The following is a 17,083-nucleotide window of genomic DNA, read 5'->3' as shown; positions in this document are numbered from 1 at the left end:
AGCGGCTTAGTCCTGCTGGCCACATGACCCAGAAGCTGTACGCTGGCTCCCTCAGCCAATAAAGCAAGATGAGCACCGCAACCCCAGAGTCGGCCAGGACTGGACCTAACGGTCAGGAGTCCCTTGACCTTTACCTATGATCCATTCAGAGTTGAGGACTTTCCTTTTGATAATAAAAGCAAGATAGCAATTTCTCTCTCGGCCATGTTTGCATGCTCAGATGCAAAAGGGAATAAGCAGCTCTCCAAACCGGCCAGAGATGGCTAAAGAGAACCAGGGAAATACGTACCGTGTACATTGGCCAGCTGCACTGCTGGATGCAATCTGTGTAGAGGACCATCACCGCACGCTGGAAAATCCCAAAGTCTGCCAGAGATTGAGAGCACAGGGGGTGAAAACCTAAGAGAGCACAGCTCCTATGGAGGAGCTTCGTCTTATCTAAGGACACAGCCCACTCTGCCATGACGATGTAACCTGCCAGGCGCTGACGATTTCTGGCCAAGTTCCATGCCAGTTTGGGTTGAGATCTCACCCAGAATTGTGAGATCTTGCACATTCAGCAAGATTGTGCCCCAAATAGATGCGCTCTTGCCAAAAATCTGGGCCGGTAGTGCTGTTGTTTAATAGAGGAGTACAGCGTCTTGCTGGCATTGCTTATTTTACCGAGTTTCCAACTTCTATGCATTTCTGGTTTTATTGCTATTGATTGTGTTAAGGGTGCTGCATTCCTGCCCTCAGACCAGATAGTGAAGGGCAGGTTATAAATTCCACAAACACAAAGAAAACATCCCAGCACTGTAAGGCAGGGGTAGCTAAGAAGCTGCGATCCAAATGTTGTTGGACTACAACTTCCATCAGCCCCAGTCAGCAGGGCCGGTGAGTGATCTGGCATGATGGGAACTGTAGCTCAAGAACGACTGTGCCGTAAGGCTTGCAAAGGTTCTTAGAATAGTAATGTACAGTGGTACCTTGGTTCTCGAACTTAATCCATTCTGGGAGTCCGTTCAACTCCCAAAACAGTTCAGAAACCAAGGTGCGGCTTCCAATTGGCTGCAGCAGCTTCCTAAACTCAACTGGAAGCTGCAGAAGTGGCGTCAGATGTTCGGCTTCTGAAAAACGTTCACAAACTGGAACACTCACTTCCAGGTTTGTGGCATTCGGGAGCTGATTTGTTTGGGAGCCAAGCCGTTCAAGGATCAAGGTACCACTGTACAGTGGTACCTCAGGTTACATACGCTTCAGGTTACATACGCTTCAGGTTACAGATGCTTCAGGTTACAGACTCCACTAACCCAAAAATAGCACCTCGGGTTAAGAACTTTGCTTCAGGATGAGAACAGATATTGTGCAGCGGCAGCAGGAGGCCCCATTAGCTAAAGTGGTACCTCAGGTTAAGAACAGTTTCCGGTCAAGAACGGACCTCCGGAACGAATTAAGTACGTAACCAGAGGTACCACTGTACTAATAATGTAATAGTGTTGTGAGCTGACTACTAGTTGACCTAATGTGGTACAAGAAATTGTTTCCAACCTGTTCTGAATGGAGTTGCATTCCCTCACATAAATCAGGTCTGCTGTTTGGACCCTGCTTGATCCAGAACCAATTCTTGATGGTCAGGGGGTGGAGTGGCGCATCCTGTTTCGCCACTTGAGCTGAAATGAGAAGTGCCACACTGCCCTGCCGCTTAATCCGTTCCGGAAGTCTGTTCCAAAACCAAAGCATTCCAAAACCAAAAGTCTGGAACAGATTAAGTTTGAGAACCAAGGTACCATTGTACATAGTTCCATCCTTATTTCAGACGTGATATATTGTGATGTTTAGCTGGTGATATATCGTAATGTTGAAAATCAGGTATCGCCCAGCCCTAGCCCAAGCTATTGACCTTCCCCTCAAGCGTTAGAAGAATGAACATCCCTCCTATTCTGGCTGCCAATGCTTCTGCATGCTCAGCCCAAAGGGAAAGAGGATTCACATCACATTGCTAGTTACCTGGATCAGAGACATCTGCAGCCAAGCGAAGTAGAAGAGAAAGGGAAAAAGATGCTAGTGAGAGGAGCGTAACAGCACAGCAAAGAAGGATAAATGTATGTGCTGCCGTTGGAGAGCCCCCCAGCCCCCCAAATGCTCACTAAAGCAGAAGCACTTACACAGACACACATCCCCCAACCAGCCTCCTCCCTGAGTAAAGGGCCACTGGCAGGAAGGTGAACAATTCCTCACACGCAGCCCAGCACCAGCATGCAGTTAAGTACATTAGGCAGAGGCAAAGCAATCGATATTGGTCATAATACTGACATGGAAGCATGGGAACGTTTGTGGAAGATGGATATAAAATTTACAGCAGAAAAGTATATGAAAATGATTTATCGGTGGTATCTAACACTGAGTAAATTGGCAAAAATGTATAAATCCAAATCAAATAAGTGTTGGAAATGTAAAGATAAAGAAGGTTCTTTTTATCATATGTGGTGGTTTTGTAGTAAAGTTAAAGCTTACTGGGAAATGATATATAATGAAATGAAAAGGATGTTTAAAATAACCTTTGTAAAACAAACAAACACACACACACACCAGAAACTTTCCTTTTGGGAATTATAGGGACAGAGCTACCTAAACTGTATAGAAACTTATTCATGTGTGCTACTACAGCGGTCAGAATGTTACTTGCCCCAAAATGGAAAGAAGCAGAAGTCCCAACAAAGGAAGAATGGATACAAAAACTTATGGAATATGCAGAAATGATGAAACTTACCAGAAGAATAAGAAATCAAGAGAACAAGATTTTTTAAATGAAATAATGGAAATGGTTTGTTGAATATTTACAGATAAAATGTAAACAGATAAGAACATTGGCAGGATTCTTGTAATAACCTGCAGTTTCATAAGAGTGTATATTTAAAGAAGATGAGTAAATGAGAAAATTAAGTTAATTTGGATATGCAGCAGATATTAAAAATAAATTTAATGAACCGCAGAAAGAGGGGGAAGGAAGTCAAGTTTTGAAATGTCAAAATGATTGTAAAATTAGTGAAATGTATAAACTTGAAAAGTATAAATATTTTTTTTTTTAAAAAAAGCAAGATTTCATAGGGCGTTAAGGTGAAACTCCCTTTATTTAATAGACCAGAAACTAACAGTATGAAGGGAATAAACACCACTCCTATTCTATCTCTGGGGCTACAGTCCTAAAGGTAAAAGGCTGAGCAGTTCCATGGATTTACCTCCAGGTGAATATATTTAGGAGGCCTGAAGTGTCAATCACCTGCCATCAAACTTACCTATCTTGAAACGGCCCATGTAGTAGATCTGGGTGCTGAGTCCAAGTGAGGCCACAACATGGATGACTGAGAAGAGGATCCAAAACCACAAAGCATTTTTTCCAAAAACCTGATAGCAAACAAAAAAAGAATTATTGTGCGTTATGTCCAGTTATGAAAAAGGTCTCCTTCTCTGCAATGAGAGGTTATAGATGCTCTACAGACAGGTGGCATTTTCCAAACCTATCTATGTCTGGTTGTTAGAATGGTTTGAAGATGTAGATACTCAAATAACCCAGAGTACAGAAACAGCCATCCCATGTCCCGGGACACCTTGCACCTTTTCCGGCATCTGCGACAAGCAGCCGAAGTACTGGGGAGAGACATGCACCAAGGGTAGTGCCATTCCCAAAGCAGTTAGAGCAAAATAATGGGCTTTAATCAGAGCACTTCTTTTGTATAAAGGGCCATGAGTGTTAGGATAGTATGGAAGGAACTGTAGCAGTTGTTTTTCTAATACTTGGCTGCTGCAGAAGCCGAGCCTAAAACCACGAGAATCCTGCAGAGCTTGAGAGTGAGGCTGCACAGGCAATTTTGCTGCAGATGCTACAGCCTATTTGCCTTTGACCCCATTCTCAGAGCTCTCCCCCAAGTTTTGCTGCTTTGGTCCCTCTCTCTGAAGGGCAGAGGGTGTCGAATACATGCGTACCACTCCGAGCACAGCAAGGCAAATGACCACTGCGAAGGATGCGTAGGCAGAGTAGGCGCTGGCGTTGATGTCAGGGTGGCGGGTCTGGTAGAGCTTCAGCATGCACAGCCCTGCGATCATGTACATGAAGGAGGTGTCTGTCAAAGGAGGAGAAAAGGCAACAGATAGTTTCAATACATGGCCAAAATATATTTCTAAATATATTTGGGAAGGGGGAAAAAAGAGTATGAAATATTGATAGATGCAAAAGAAATATGAGGTTTTTCCCTGCCGGATATGAGACTATACTATGAGGCATCCTGTCTTTGTTGGTTGAAGGAATGGATGACATTAGAGAATTCACATATTCTAGATTTAGAAGGTCATGGCAATATTTTTGGTTGGCACGCTTATTTATGGTATGAAAAGGTGAAAGTTCTTAAAGGGATTTACAAATCATATAATTAGGAAGAATCTGTATAGAGTATGGGATAAATATAAGAATTTGTTAGAGGTAAAAACACCACTTTGGCTCTCACCGTTGGAAGCTATAGCGGTAAAAAAAAGAATATGATAGAAGGATGGACAACTTAAAGAAATTTATTAAAACAAGAGTGAGGAGAGTGCATATTAAAAGAATTTAAGGAATTATCAGGAAAATTAACAACATGGATGCAATATCATCATTTAATGAAGTATTTAAGAAACATAGGATACAAGGGTTTGGGGAACAAGTATCACAACTGGAGAAAGACCTGTTGGAATGTAATGTAAAAGTGCTGTCTAGAATGTATAAAGTATTATTGAAATGGGAGACAAATGATGAGCAAGTAAAATCCTCAGTGATACAGTGGGTGATAGATATTGGTCATAATATAGACAAAGAAGCATGGAAATGATTGTGGAATATGGATATAAAATTTACAGCATGTTATGGACTAAGAGAAAAGTATATGAAAATGATATATCGATGGTATCTTACAAATTGGCAACAGTGGTATTACTGGCGAATCTTTTTCTAAGGTAGAAATCCTCTCTTTGCACCAGAGGGCGCTATCACCACCCCATTGTGGCTCGTAAGGTTCTTGTTGTTGTGAATTAAGACCACCACAATGGGGTTCCTATTTTTCTTCAAGGTAAGAGTTCTGGACTCCCGTGGGTGTGGCAAAAATTTGGAAAATTGTGACTGAAGGAGACTCTTTGTTCCAGTACCCCAAACAACACATTATCTAAAGAATGTGGCCACCGATTCCCCTGCCCCAGTTCTTAAGTTCTCAAAGCGACATCTCTCCCAAGCTACTATAGTGTTCAAATCTATGATCTCCCTAACTGAAAGAGGACCTCGAGCACACTGAAACCCAAAACATCCAGCCAGAGGCAGATTCAGGGGAGTGCAACCAGTTTGGTTGCCTTGGGGCCAAGGCTGGGGCTGCTGCAACTATGGTATGTTAAAGGTAAAGGTAAAGGGACCCCTGACCATTATGTCCAGTCGTGACTAACTCTGGGGTCACAGCGTTCATCTTGCTTTATTGGCCGAGGGAGGCGGCGTACAGCTTCCGGGTCATGTGGCCAGCATGACTAAGCCGCTTCTGGCAAACCAGAGTAGCGCAGGGAAACACTGTTTACCTTCCCGCTGGAGCGGTACCTATTTATCTACTTGCACTTTGACGTGCTTTCGAACTGCTAGGTTGGCAGGAGCAGGGACCGAGCAACGGGCGCTCACCCTGTCGCGGGGATTCGAACCGCCGACCTTCTGATCGGCAAGTCCTAGGCTCTGTGGTTTAACCCACAGCGCCATCCGCGTCCTCGAGCACACCCAAAACATCCAGCAAGAGGCAGATTCAGGGGAGTGCAACCGGTTTGGTTGCCTTGGGGGCAACGCTGGGGCTGCTGCAACTACGATATGTTATGGAGCGCCAAATTTTGGTGTCGCACGGGTTGCCGCTGAAATTTGAGACCCCAAGATCTGCCACTGATTCGGCTATCCGAAACCAGTTCTTGAGGACTCTGTTCAAAACATCCATAGAAAAAAACAAACCTCTTAGCTCCTTGGCTAGAAGAAGTCGCCCACTTACCAAACTGGAAATTAGAGTAGTTGGGGCAGACGTGATAGCAAGCGCTGAGGACACCTTCCATCATCAAAGCTATGCCCATGGCATAGAAGAGGCCAAAGTGCTTGGGAATCCCATATTCCTGAAATAGAGGGACCAAGAACAGTATCATACATTGGTAGTGTGCATATAAGCTTGGAAAGTGTCTTTCATTCAATACTGCAGACAAAAATCCATCTGTCTAACTAACAGTTTTGGCTTGATGTGACAACTGTGGTAGCAACTCTGTTTGAAAAATATCTTGCTCTTTTACACCAGACACCTTCACAAGAAGAAATGTAGTCTGCCATATATTTGTGCTGCTGCTTAAAATGTTCAGCTAGATTAATGAATATTTACGCACTGCGGGTTGGGACCGATATATTGACCAAGATAAATAATTGCAGTGTACAATTCAGCGGCAAGTTACTGTCTAATTAAGGCCATATGGTGGATGCAGATTGTCACTAAACACATAATATCTGCTTGAAAACTTATTGTATGACGTGTAGCAGCCTCCGTAGGGTAGTAGCTATATGGTAAGCCCAACATTGCTATACTCTCACACCTAGTTGGAAAACCAAGGAAGTCCTGGAATGTCAATGTTAGGCTTACTGTGTGGCTGAAAATGTCAGATAATCACCCCTCCATGTGATTAGAGTCACCGCTAGGTATATCATCCAAAACCATTTTGAAGGCCTTATACTGTATACTGTATTGGTTTCATAATTTTTGACCAGGCAATATATTGCAAATCATGATGTTTGGAGTGTGCTATGCAAAAATCACAATGTGGGAGAAACTGTGAAGACAGCCAGTGCCTCTACATAGTTCCACCCTTATTTCAGACATTGTGATATATCAGTGTACTATGATGTTGAGCTCGTGATATGCTGCAATGTTGAAAACCAGATATTGCCCAGTCCTGGTCACCCCATGGCAACGCCCTCCCACCAGATGTCAAAGAGAACAACAACTACCAGACTTTTAGACAACATCTGAAGGCAGCCCTGTTTAGGGAAGCTTTTAATGTTTGATGCTTTACTGTATTTTAATATTGTGTTGGAAGCCACACAGAGTGGCTGGGGAAACCCAGCCAGATGGACGGGGTATAAATAATATTATTATAATATTATTATTATTATTATTATTACTACTACTACTATGTGTACCATTGTGTAGGCGTCTTTGGTTTCCAGGGAGCGTCTGTGGAGGATGTCTCTGCGCAACACAATCAGGAGGAAGAGGAAGCCCAGTAGCAAGTGTCCCACATTGCTGAGGATGTTGTTAAAAGCACTGCAAAGAAGGAAATCTTATTAAATATTATTTTTGTAAACGTTACCAGCCAAACCAGAAGTTCAAAAATGTAGAAACTTATCCTGTACAGAATAGTCCATTTACAAACAGGAATAGCTCACTATCTACTTCCTGATTGTAAAGGAAGGAGAGAGAAAACGTAAACCCAAGCAGTGGCCTGTGAGTCACCCACACCCACCTCAGGACGCCCAGTGGATGAGCGCACAGGAAATTATAATAGCAGATGTCCTGGTTTCCAGTCACATTCACCACCTAGGAAGAGCAGTAGAGAAGGCGTCACTTGCATTCTGAACGCACCATCCCAAAGATGATGAGCAAATGGAAAGGGAGGCAAAACAGCCTAAGAATGAAAAGCAGGACTGAAGACATGGCCTTCAAACCTCCTGCACAACCCGGCTACATTGCACTGTGGACACTGTAGCCTTCCTGACCTCAACATCTTAATGGTTTGAGAATGATGGTGCGCCTGTAAGGGGATTGGCTGTGAGGACTAAGGACCAACCTCAGCCGACCTGAGATTTGGAGAAAAGGTGGAGTTGTCTAAACAAGGGTCCCTATACCTTTAAAAAACAAGAGGTAACAGGGGATCTGGAGACCTAATTTAAATGTCATCCTCTCTGTCATTGGTTCTGTGGTATCCTCTCTATCAAAGGGGTAGCCAGTTAGCCATGACTTACAGCAGAAATTAAACAATAGTCAAGGAGCACTTCAGAGACTAGGAAATGTATTATCCCATAACATTTCATGGATTACCAATAATTATAAGTCTGATGAAGAGGATTTTAGCCCCCAAAATCTTTTACCTTAGTAAATTTATCAAGTCATCAAGATGTTAGCACCAAGATGAGTTTTTGGTCCTAAGATGTGAAGGCAGAAAACTCACCGTCTGGTACGTGATGACCAGCTGGATCACAGGCAGGGCATAGAAGACTGCTATTGTGATTATGTTCCTTCAGGATCAAGAGACCGTAGGAAGAGAATAAATGAGCATAAGAAGATGCACACACATTTCCACCGAGTTTTAACCAACGGCATGTATTTTATCAGCTAAGAAAGGCAAATGGACCCTACAATTTTCCTGTACTGTAAACCCTATTATTTCCACACTGCCATACCAATCCTCCAATTTCAAGACTTCCCACTTCTTGACTGCTCATTTGAAACTTGAAGCTAGATCTTAGTGTCTTGAAATTTCTCATACAGCAATTTCTGCGTTGAGCAACAGCCAGGTTTTATAGGGTGTAGAACTTTCCCTTCCACTCCTAGATGACCACCATTCCACCTCCCTCTTCAGCTTCTCTACACATGCCCAAAATATCTTCTTGACGGAGGATGTCACTAATGCTGGATTTAGGCAGGCAGCTCTTATTATACCAAGAAAACCTTGGGTCATCTGCATGGCCCTAAAATTAAGATCTAGAAGGCTGAGCTTTGGCTATCAGCTACGTACCAGAAATAAATGTTATATTTTTTGCTGACAATTCTCCGATCCTTCCTGGATAAATCTGACAGATATAGCAGTCTCTAAAAAGAGAGAGAGAGACAAACTTTAAAAAAAAAAATGTTCTGTGACAGTTTATTTAAAGGCATGCAAGCTAGCAAAAGGCCTAGGACAGGACAGCTGCGCCAAGAACTTTTAGGAAGGAACTCAGGTAAGAATAGATGAATCACCATAGTGCCACCTTGAGCTGCTTTAGTTTTTGTTTGTTTGCTTCTGCAAAACCGGTTCCAGGTCATGTCTTTGTGTAGGTGGGTTTCTAAGGGGAAGCACTTTAAAAATTGCCGATTTCTTACAAAAGAAAAAAAAATAGTGACATTGTGGGGGCAGCCATCTTTTGTTCTGGAAAGGATTCCACAACATGATGTACAGTCACTTCCTGGGAGCATCTTCCAAAGAGATATTTTACCATGCGGCCATGGAGCTGTTCTGAGCACCTTAAAATGTTAAACATGTTAAAAAGGCAAAAGTACTGCATGGATCTGTGTGTGGTTTGATCAATGGATTAGATGGGTTAATCGGCAGATCAATGTTCTGATCTGCGCATAGGCCAGGGATGCATGTGAACTGCGAGAGTTCGCTCCAAAATGCAGAATGCACTGGAACCCTCCTCATCCCTATCCTCAGGATAAGCACACGAAGAAAAACCTTCTCCCTTAAGGGCAGCACTCACATAATTTACCTGTGCATGTACTGCACAAGCTCAGAAAGACATGTGCATTCATGCACTGAGACCATGAAAAAGAACAGGAACACAGACACACAGGGAGCAAGGAAGAAGAAGAGAAGAATTTGGATTTGATATCCTGCTTTATCACTACCCAAAGGAGTCTCAAAACGGCTAACATTCTCCTTTCCCTTCCTCCCCCACAACAAACACTCTGTGAGGTGAGTGGGGCTGAGAGACGTCAAAGTGTGACTGGCCCAAGGTCACCCAGCAGCTGCATGTGGAGGAGCGGGGAAGCGAACCCGGTTCCCCAGATTACGAGTCTACTGCTCTTAACCACCACACCACATTGGTGTGAAGGCAGAAATGGGGAACCCTTGGCTCTCCAGATGTTGTTGGACTCCCAACTTCCACCCGCATGTCCAATGATAAAGGGACAATAGGAGTCCAACAACTGCTGAGAGCAACAAGTCCCTTCATAAATAAAGACCCAGCCATGTGCACATCAGAGTCTTCTGCACTGCTGCTCTCACTTTGGTTATGGCGCCAGCACTCACCAGATCAAGAGTAGCATGAAAGAGAATATTGCACAGCTTCTGACATCGGTTGCCTGCCCTGCACAAAGTGAGTGTGTGCCACTTGCCTCTCACCCCACAGTCAAAGAGATAAATGGTACCCTCCATCTAGAGCTGTGGCCAGAATTGGCTACCTGTGGTCAAAACCACACAGGGTTCATATCTTTCATTTGGTGGGTTGTTGTTTTTACAGCAGCTGGGTTCTTTAAATGCTTTACAGTAAAATGCAGCAACATGGACTGCAAGAGCACCTGTCATTTGAAGTGTGGCGGGTGGCCATGAGATGGAGATGAACCTTCTTGACTATGGTATCGGAACCATGGAACTGCCTGTTCCAGAATGAGGTCGTGTGGCCCCCTGCTTACCAGCGGCAGGTGGAAGCCTTTTCATCTCAAATACCCCTTGGTTCTTCGCTAGAGTCCCTGTCTTTCCTTCCTCACCTTCCTCGTTTTTATGAATGGTAACTTAGCGGTTTTTATTGCTTCCCAGGTAAATTATAATGCCAGATGGGATGCGTGTGTTTTTGTGTGTGACACCTGGAAGGAGAAGTTCCTTACATAAATGATCCTGCATGAAATACCTTTGTGCGAATGACGTTCTTGTCGCTTTCAATTTCAGGCATGGTGTCAAAGTCGCTTTCCTCTTCCACGGAGCTGTCTGTGTCAGAGCCACGGCGAGGCCTGCGCTCCAGAGACAGCTGCTGGCCTCCGCTGGAGCTTGACTCATCTGGGAAGAAAACAGGAATATTTAAAGTATGAGATGCCTCTCTTGGGAGTATCAACCTCTTGGCTTAATGCACTGCCAAATAATAATAATAATAACAACAACAGCATGTATTATTGGAACAAGACTAAGTGGACGAGCAAGACCTCCTCATGATGAGGAAAAACATCAAGCTACAGAGGAAGTTGTCCAAACTTGTATAACTGATGTTGCTTTTCTTATATTTCACGACATAGATGCACTGTATTGCAAGCATTTAACTCATAATAATAATTTGCAGAATGAGGTGTTCTGCTCTTTCGTTGCTTATCTGTACCAGCTGTTTTCTTGGGTGTCTGCATCTCACCTCACATCCTATTTCAACAAGTAATAATAATCATCATAATAATTTGTTATTATTTATACCCCATCCATCTAGCTGGGTTTCCCCAGCCACTCTGGGTGGCTCCCAACAGAATATTAAAACATGATAAAACATCAATCATTAAAAGCTTCCCCTATAGAGGGTTGCCTTCAGATGTCTTCTAAATGTCAGGTAGTTGTTTTTCTCTTTGACACCTGATGGGAGGGCGTTCCACAGGGTGGGTGCCACTACCGAGAAGGCCCTCTGCCTGGTTCCCTGTAACTTCACTTCTCGCAGTGAGGGAACCGCCAGAAGGCCCCCGGAGCTGGACCTCAGTGTCCGGGCTGAATGATGGGGGTGGAGAGGCTCCTTCAGGTATACTGGACTGAGGCCGTTTAGGGCTTTAAAGGTCAGCACCAACACTTTGAATTGTGCTCAGAAATGTATTGGGAGCCAATGAGGTCTTTCAGGAGCAGTGTTCTGTGGTCTTGGTGGCCACTCCCAGTCACCAGTCTAGCTGCCGCATTCTGGATTAATTGTAGTTTCTGAGTCACTTTCAAAGGTAGCCCCAAAAGTACTCTCATGGTTCCACATCTTGCCATCACATACTTTAACTAACTGTTCTAATGTAACTTTACTACCAGCTTTATAAGCCACAGAGATATATTTAGCTGTGCCTTTGCAATTCCAGAGTTACTTTACCAATAGCGCCATAGCTGCTTCCCTCCGGAGTGCTGGCAGTGATTGGATGAGAGGAGGCCACAGTCCCAGACCCTGCAATGGGAACAAACATGTGAATAGCCTTCATCAGACTTGTCAAAAGTCCCCACAGACTTGGCAGGGAATCTCCTCCTTGGAATGGAGAGCAGGGGCTTCCTATTCTATGGGCCTCTGGCACTGACGGGAAGGAGCTTGAGGAACGGAGGTTGCTCATGGAAGAGGTGAAGAATAGTGCGCTTGTTAGCACATTTGCTTCTGTCTGAAGCCACAGGGAGCCACCACGGGAACCAGAGAATGCTAACACATCCCCCAACTTTCATCCCCAGCCCACCCCAGCCCCCAAGACAGGGCTTGCCCAATGCATTTTGGCACCTGAGGCCGTACCCTCCCCCCGCTAGGGAAGAAGGGGTGAGGGAAGATCAAGAACAAGTAGGGAAGAAATATCAACATTGGGATTTGCTCCCCCTGTGGATTCTCCCACTGCTTGTGATAGCCGCCACCCCTTGCCTCATGGGTGGGCCGGCACTGCCCCACTTGCAGTGCTTTTCCCCCCTAAAAAAATGTTTAGGGGTACTGTCATTTTCCTACTCATGTTGAAATACTGCCCTTCAATGAGGCCAAACTTAGATTCACAAAATGTTTAGGGGTCTGCGTCCCTCCAGGAAAAAGCACTGCCCACTCGCACCTCAGTGTTGTACATGTGGATATACCTGATATGTCACTGCATAAATTATCAGTTCTGAGTAAGAATGCTTTATGAGAGCAGCTGAGACATCAAACAGGAGACATTTGCAGGAGGCTCATTTCAAATAAGTCTCCTCCGGCAAACTGGCAGAATGTACAACCAGTGTTTGCTTAACAAGGTGTGATGAAGCAAAACTAGTTTCTGCAGCCCATTTTCCTCAATGTAAGCGATGGGAGGAACCCAAAGAATGGAACAATCAGAGGGTGAGGTTACAAAAGGAAAAAGGTCAACAAAGCCCAGCTGGATTGCACAGGAAAGGGGAACAGGTGGCCTATAGCGTTTAGTAATGCATGCCATTCGCAAAGTGAGCAGTGAACCATTATAGAAGGGATAGAGGACTTATTGGCCTTCCAGATGCTAATGGACTCCAACTACCATTTACTGCAGCAAGCATGGCCGTTGGGCAGGGACAGTGAGTTATTTCAAAAGCTGAAACGCTATGAATACATTGTTTTGATTTCTGTTGTAGGTCAATACGTATTGGGATTCCCTTTACTTCCCATCTTCAGTTGAGACTGACAATGCTGACACTTATGTAGCCAAAAAGGAATGGTGAATACTGGAAAAAGAGGGTGGAGGAAGACATACACAGTTCCAAAAATTATAGTGAGAAATACTTCATTGTCTGGACAGGTATAACTTCTTGGTTCACACACACACACACACACACACACACACACACAAATATTTTTAAATGTCCCCAGGGACAAATAAATCCATCAAGAAATCCAAGGTTTTAATATGGTAGAGATTAGCAGCACTCCTAAAAACAAGACAAAAAACCACAGGAAACACTAAAAAGTCCCTGCTCTTTATTAGTTCTTATTTAGGGTAAACCATTTTGACAAAGAACTTTGCTCATGCAAATGCAGTTTAAATTGTATGTTGGAAGGGTGAGAGTGTGATGGGCCTTCAGTTCACAGGTCAGTCTCTGAATGGTTTACAACACCCCTGCAGTGTTGTCCATGGCTATTATTATTTATTTCCTCACTATATATATATATATGTGTGTGTGTGTGTGTGTGTTAGATAGGACTCCTGCAGTGGGCAGGAGATTGGATCCAGTAACCCATGAAGTGCCTTCCAGGCAGTGGCATAGCGTGGGTTGTCAGCACCCGGGGCAAGGCAAGTAATTTGCGCCCCCTAACCCAGGTAGGGGCTGGTATGGGCAGAAAGCTGTGAGTGCGAGCGCCCCCCCTCAGATGTTGCGCCTGGTGCGGCCGGCCCCCCTGCACCCCCCACGCTACGCCACTGCTTCCAGGTCTGTGGTATAAGAAGAGTATACTAGAAGGTTACCATCATCAGGACTGTGTCCGGCAATTGAAGGCTTCCTATGGTTCCTGCAATCAAGCACAAACATGGCTAATTATCCATCAGGCTACGCAGCTGTTCCCCTCATCTGTGAGATGTCCAGTGCCATCGTCCACATATGCTTTACAAAACAGAGAAATTTGATTCTAGATACCATGTGAACCAAAGTCCTGGTGGATTATTTCCTGTTTTTTTTAACATCACATGGGATAACCAAAAGAAAATGCTCTCCTGTAGGAGGCACTGGAGAAACAGAAGCAGGACGCTGGAATAAGTATTTGTAAAGGCCCATCTTCCTTCATGCACAGAATTTTCTTCCTACACTACAAACCAGGGGCAATCATTTCATCTAGAAACCATGGTAAAATGGAAAGGATGTGAGCCAAAAGAACACATTTGGGTGCAAAACAAATCCTTTTTCCAGGAAGAGGAATGAAGCATGGGCAAAAGTGTGGAGAGAATTTTTTTTGGGGGGGGGGCGCTTTTTCTTTTGTGCAGGGAGGAATTATGGAAGGAATCAAGAAGCTCCATAGGTGGAAGGTCACGTGCAAAGAAGATGACGTTGCAGTCAAAGAGGAAGTGGCAAAAAGGAAAGAGAGTACAAAGAGTGCCAAGCTAATTTATACCAGTCTTTAAAGGGAGGGCAACTTCTTTGGCCACTCTTCTCCTGACTTCCTGCAGGGTCAGGCATGTCAGTAAATGGAAAATGAGGCAGCTGGCTTGCCCTCCATGCAGCCACTGCTGAATGCTTCACCCACCTGACGTAGTGCACAAATGCAACCACCAGCGCGCCCAGATAGAATGAGAAGAAACTCAGAAAGCTGAAAAGGATGGCGTTCACATAAACAGAACCTAGGGGAAGGAAAAAGGATCTGCCATCAGCATATGAAGAGGATGAACCCATAAGTCCATCCGTCTGCCGTTAGGCTGCTCTTGCTCCTAAAACGGTAGCACAAATGTTTTCACTCTCTCCAAAGCCTTGCTGCAGCAGACCAGGGGTGCCACGTTCTATTTTGAGGGGAACTGGGAAAATGTTGCCCCTAGCTGTTGCCCTGCCCCCTTGCTGCCTCCCCACTACTCCGACCTGGGCGGCGTCGGCGACTTCGGGTGAGATCTTGCGAGATTTCACTGAAGTCCCCCAAGATTTCATTGAGATCTCCTTGAAAGTGGAACAGTTCTGTGAAAACCAGCCATTTTGTACTAATTTTTAAAAGATCCTATTATTATTATTATTGTTATTATTATTATTATTTTGAATTTATACACCGCCCTATACCTGCAGGTCTCAGGGTGGTTCACAGAACAAAATCCAAATATAAAACCACAAAATATGTAATCGAAATAAAAACACCAACCCAATACCCCCCCCAAAACCCCACATTTTAAAAAGGCATGGGATGCCTTAGCACTTTCTAGACTCCTCCTGTCTACAGGGATATTGTTCCCAAATAGTTTACTTCTCTTTCTGAGGCTTATCCTAAGAAGAAGTGAACCTTACAGCCAGATACCTTTAATGGAGGGCACAACTGTCACTTCCAGACTCTTCATCCGCTGCAGGTTCCAAGTGTAGTTAGCCTTTCCTAGAGGAAGAAGATTGCAGGGTGGGAATTTCTTGTGGCCTTGGTCATGCAACAGCAGTTTAGGCTATTCTGGGCAGAACACGTTGGGATGCTGTATAGCCCCTCACTCACTTGGGGACCTCTCCAAGATGCAGCACAGGAACAGTACTCTGGTATTTTTGAATGAAACTGCTTTCATAATTGTTCAAGAAAAGCAGGAAATGAATGAATGAATGAAATCAACAAATGCTAGATCAATTACAAGAACCTGTGTGATTTCAAAGAACGAATTTATTCAATGTGCACTTAAGACTTTTTGGAAAATTTTAACTAATCCCCCCCCCCCCAATTACTAAAAGTACTCTCAACTTTTTTCATATGCAAAATTCAAGCAACTACTGCTGATGGGTGCTATGCTGAATTTTTTTTTGTTAGATTTGAGTTTTGCTGTGAAATTTGTCATTTTGGGAGGTCTGAATATGCACATTAAACCCTTGACCTTCCACCCTTTAATTTATCTATCTATCTATCTATCTATCTATCTATCTATCTATCTATCTATCTGTGTGCAACTGTGTGCAGCTATTGTTCCCATAATCCACTACTGCTTAGGGAACAAAAATGACAGAACACACTGAAGAGGCAACTGGGCAATATTCCTTTGAACTTTGATACATATCAAAGGCAGGATCACATTGAAAGTTATGTAGTGCAGGTGATATCATCTCTTGATAAGAACTCTTGTCAGATATTGTTTATAGGGTTCGTAAGGAGATGCCCAACCTGGGAAGCGCCTTCCTTCTTTTCACAGCTGCTTGCTGGGCTTCTCTAGGATCCAGCTACATTTAGACAACTGATGAAATTTCATACGGTCATTGCCATTGCAGTCTAAGTGTGTCCAAGATGGTGCCTTATGAATAGGCTGCTTTTCCCAACCATATTGGTTCCAGTCCTCTTACCTCGAATGGAGGAAGGTATTGATCCCCCGCAGGCATAGTCCTCAGGCTTTATGACAAATACAACAAAGAACTGCATGCTTGGGAAGTCCTTTTTCTGCATAAGACAAGAAGAAAAAAATCTTTAAGACTGAGCCTTTCAACAAATGAGAGGATCTCTGTAGTTCTGTAGAAACTTAGAGAGGGTCATAGAACCTTTTTCCATCTATTGTACATCCCTGTCTTAAGCTCAACATTTTTTGAACCTAGAGCTGCCTGTGGCTAGAATAATAAAGTGAAAAGGGGAAAACAGGGAAATGACTTAATGGATAGAATAAGCAACTCACCTGCACGGTGATGGCTGCCTGTTTGGTCATGGATTGGTAAACGCCATTAAATTCCACATTATGGTCCAAATCATAAACTGGACACTGCAACAGAGAGACATTGCTTGTTAAAGAGTTGTCTTAGGTTCTCTCTTAAAGTTATCTTGCACAAATATTTTCCTGAACTGTAATTTTGTACTGTACAATATACACCATATATTTTTCTCAATATTGAGGGCAGATGCCGTTTAATGTGGCAGCCTCCGGTCTCTACCAGTGTCTCCTCTTACTTTGTGAAAAAGCTCAGTAAATATCCCCTCAAAAACCCG

General features: G+C 43.9%; 1 protein-coding gene across 3 annotated transcripts in view; it reads right to left on the bottom strand.

Moving 5' to 3' along the window:
* SIDT1 (SID1 transmembrane family member 1) overlaps window positions 1-17,083 on the bottom strand; it is a 42,650-nt gene that overhangs the window by 8,117 nt on the left and 17,450 nt on the right. For 2 of the 3 annotated variants that reach the window (XM_081894012.1, XM_081894010.1), the window contains exons 6-21: window positions 16,776-16,859; window positions 16,453-16,546; window positions 15,443-15,514; window positions 14,693-14,786; window positions 13,920-13,963; window positions 11,861-11,932; window positions 10,673-10,818; window positions 8,803-8,876; window positions 8,236-8,302; window positions 7,531-7,604; window positions 7,208-7,331; window positions 6,021-6,138; window positions 3,967-4,103; window positions 3,279-3,387; window positions 1,990-2,004; window positions 290-366 (exon numbers count right to left, since the gene is read on the bottom strand). In XM_081894012.1, coding sequence (XP_081750138.1) covers window positions 290-366; window positions 1,990-2,004; window positions 3,279-3,387; window positions 3,967-4,103; window positions 6,021-6,138; window positions 7,208-7,331; window positions 7,531-7,604; window positions 8,236-8,302; window positions 8,803-8,876; window positions 10,673-10,818; window positions 11,861-11,932; window positions 13,920-13,963; window positions 14,693-14,786; window positions 15,443-15,514; window positions 16,453-16,546; window positions 16,776-16,859 — 1,401 coding nt within the window. The remainder of the gene's footprint in view (window positions 1-289; window positions 367-1,989; window positions 2,005-3,278; window positions 3,388-3,966; window positions 4,104-6,020; window positions 6,139-7,207; window positions 7,332-7,530; window positions 7,605-8,235; window positions 8,303-8,802; window positions 8,877-10,672; window positions 10,819-11,860; window positions 11,933-13,919; window positions 13,964-14,692; window positions 14,787-15,442; window positions 15,515-16,452; window positions 16,547-16,775; window positions 16,860-17,083) is intronic. The other variant, XM_081894011.1, reaches the window with a different exon arrangement.

The sequence above is a fragment of the Podarcis melisellensis genome, assembly GCF_964234715.1.
Source record: "Podarcis melisellensis genome assembly, chromosome: 17".
Classification (NCBI taxonomy): Eukaryota; Metazoa; Chordata; class Lepidosauria; order Squamata; family Lacertidae; genus Podarcis; species Podarcis melisellensis.
This window is presented reverse-complemented; position numbering and strand designations above follow the sequence as displayed.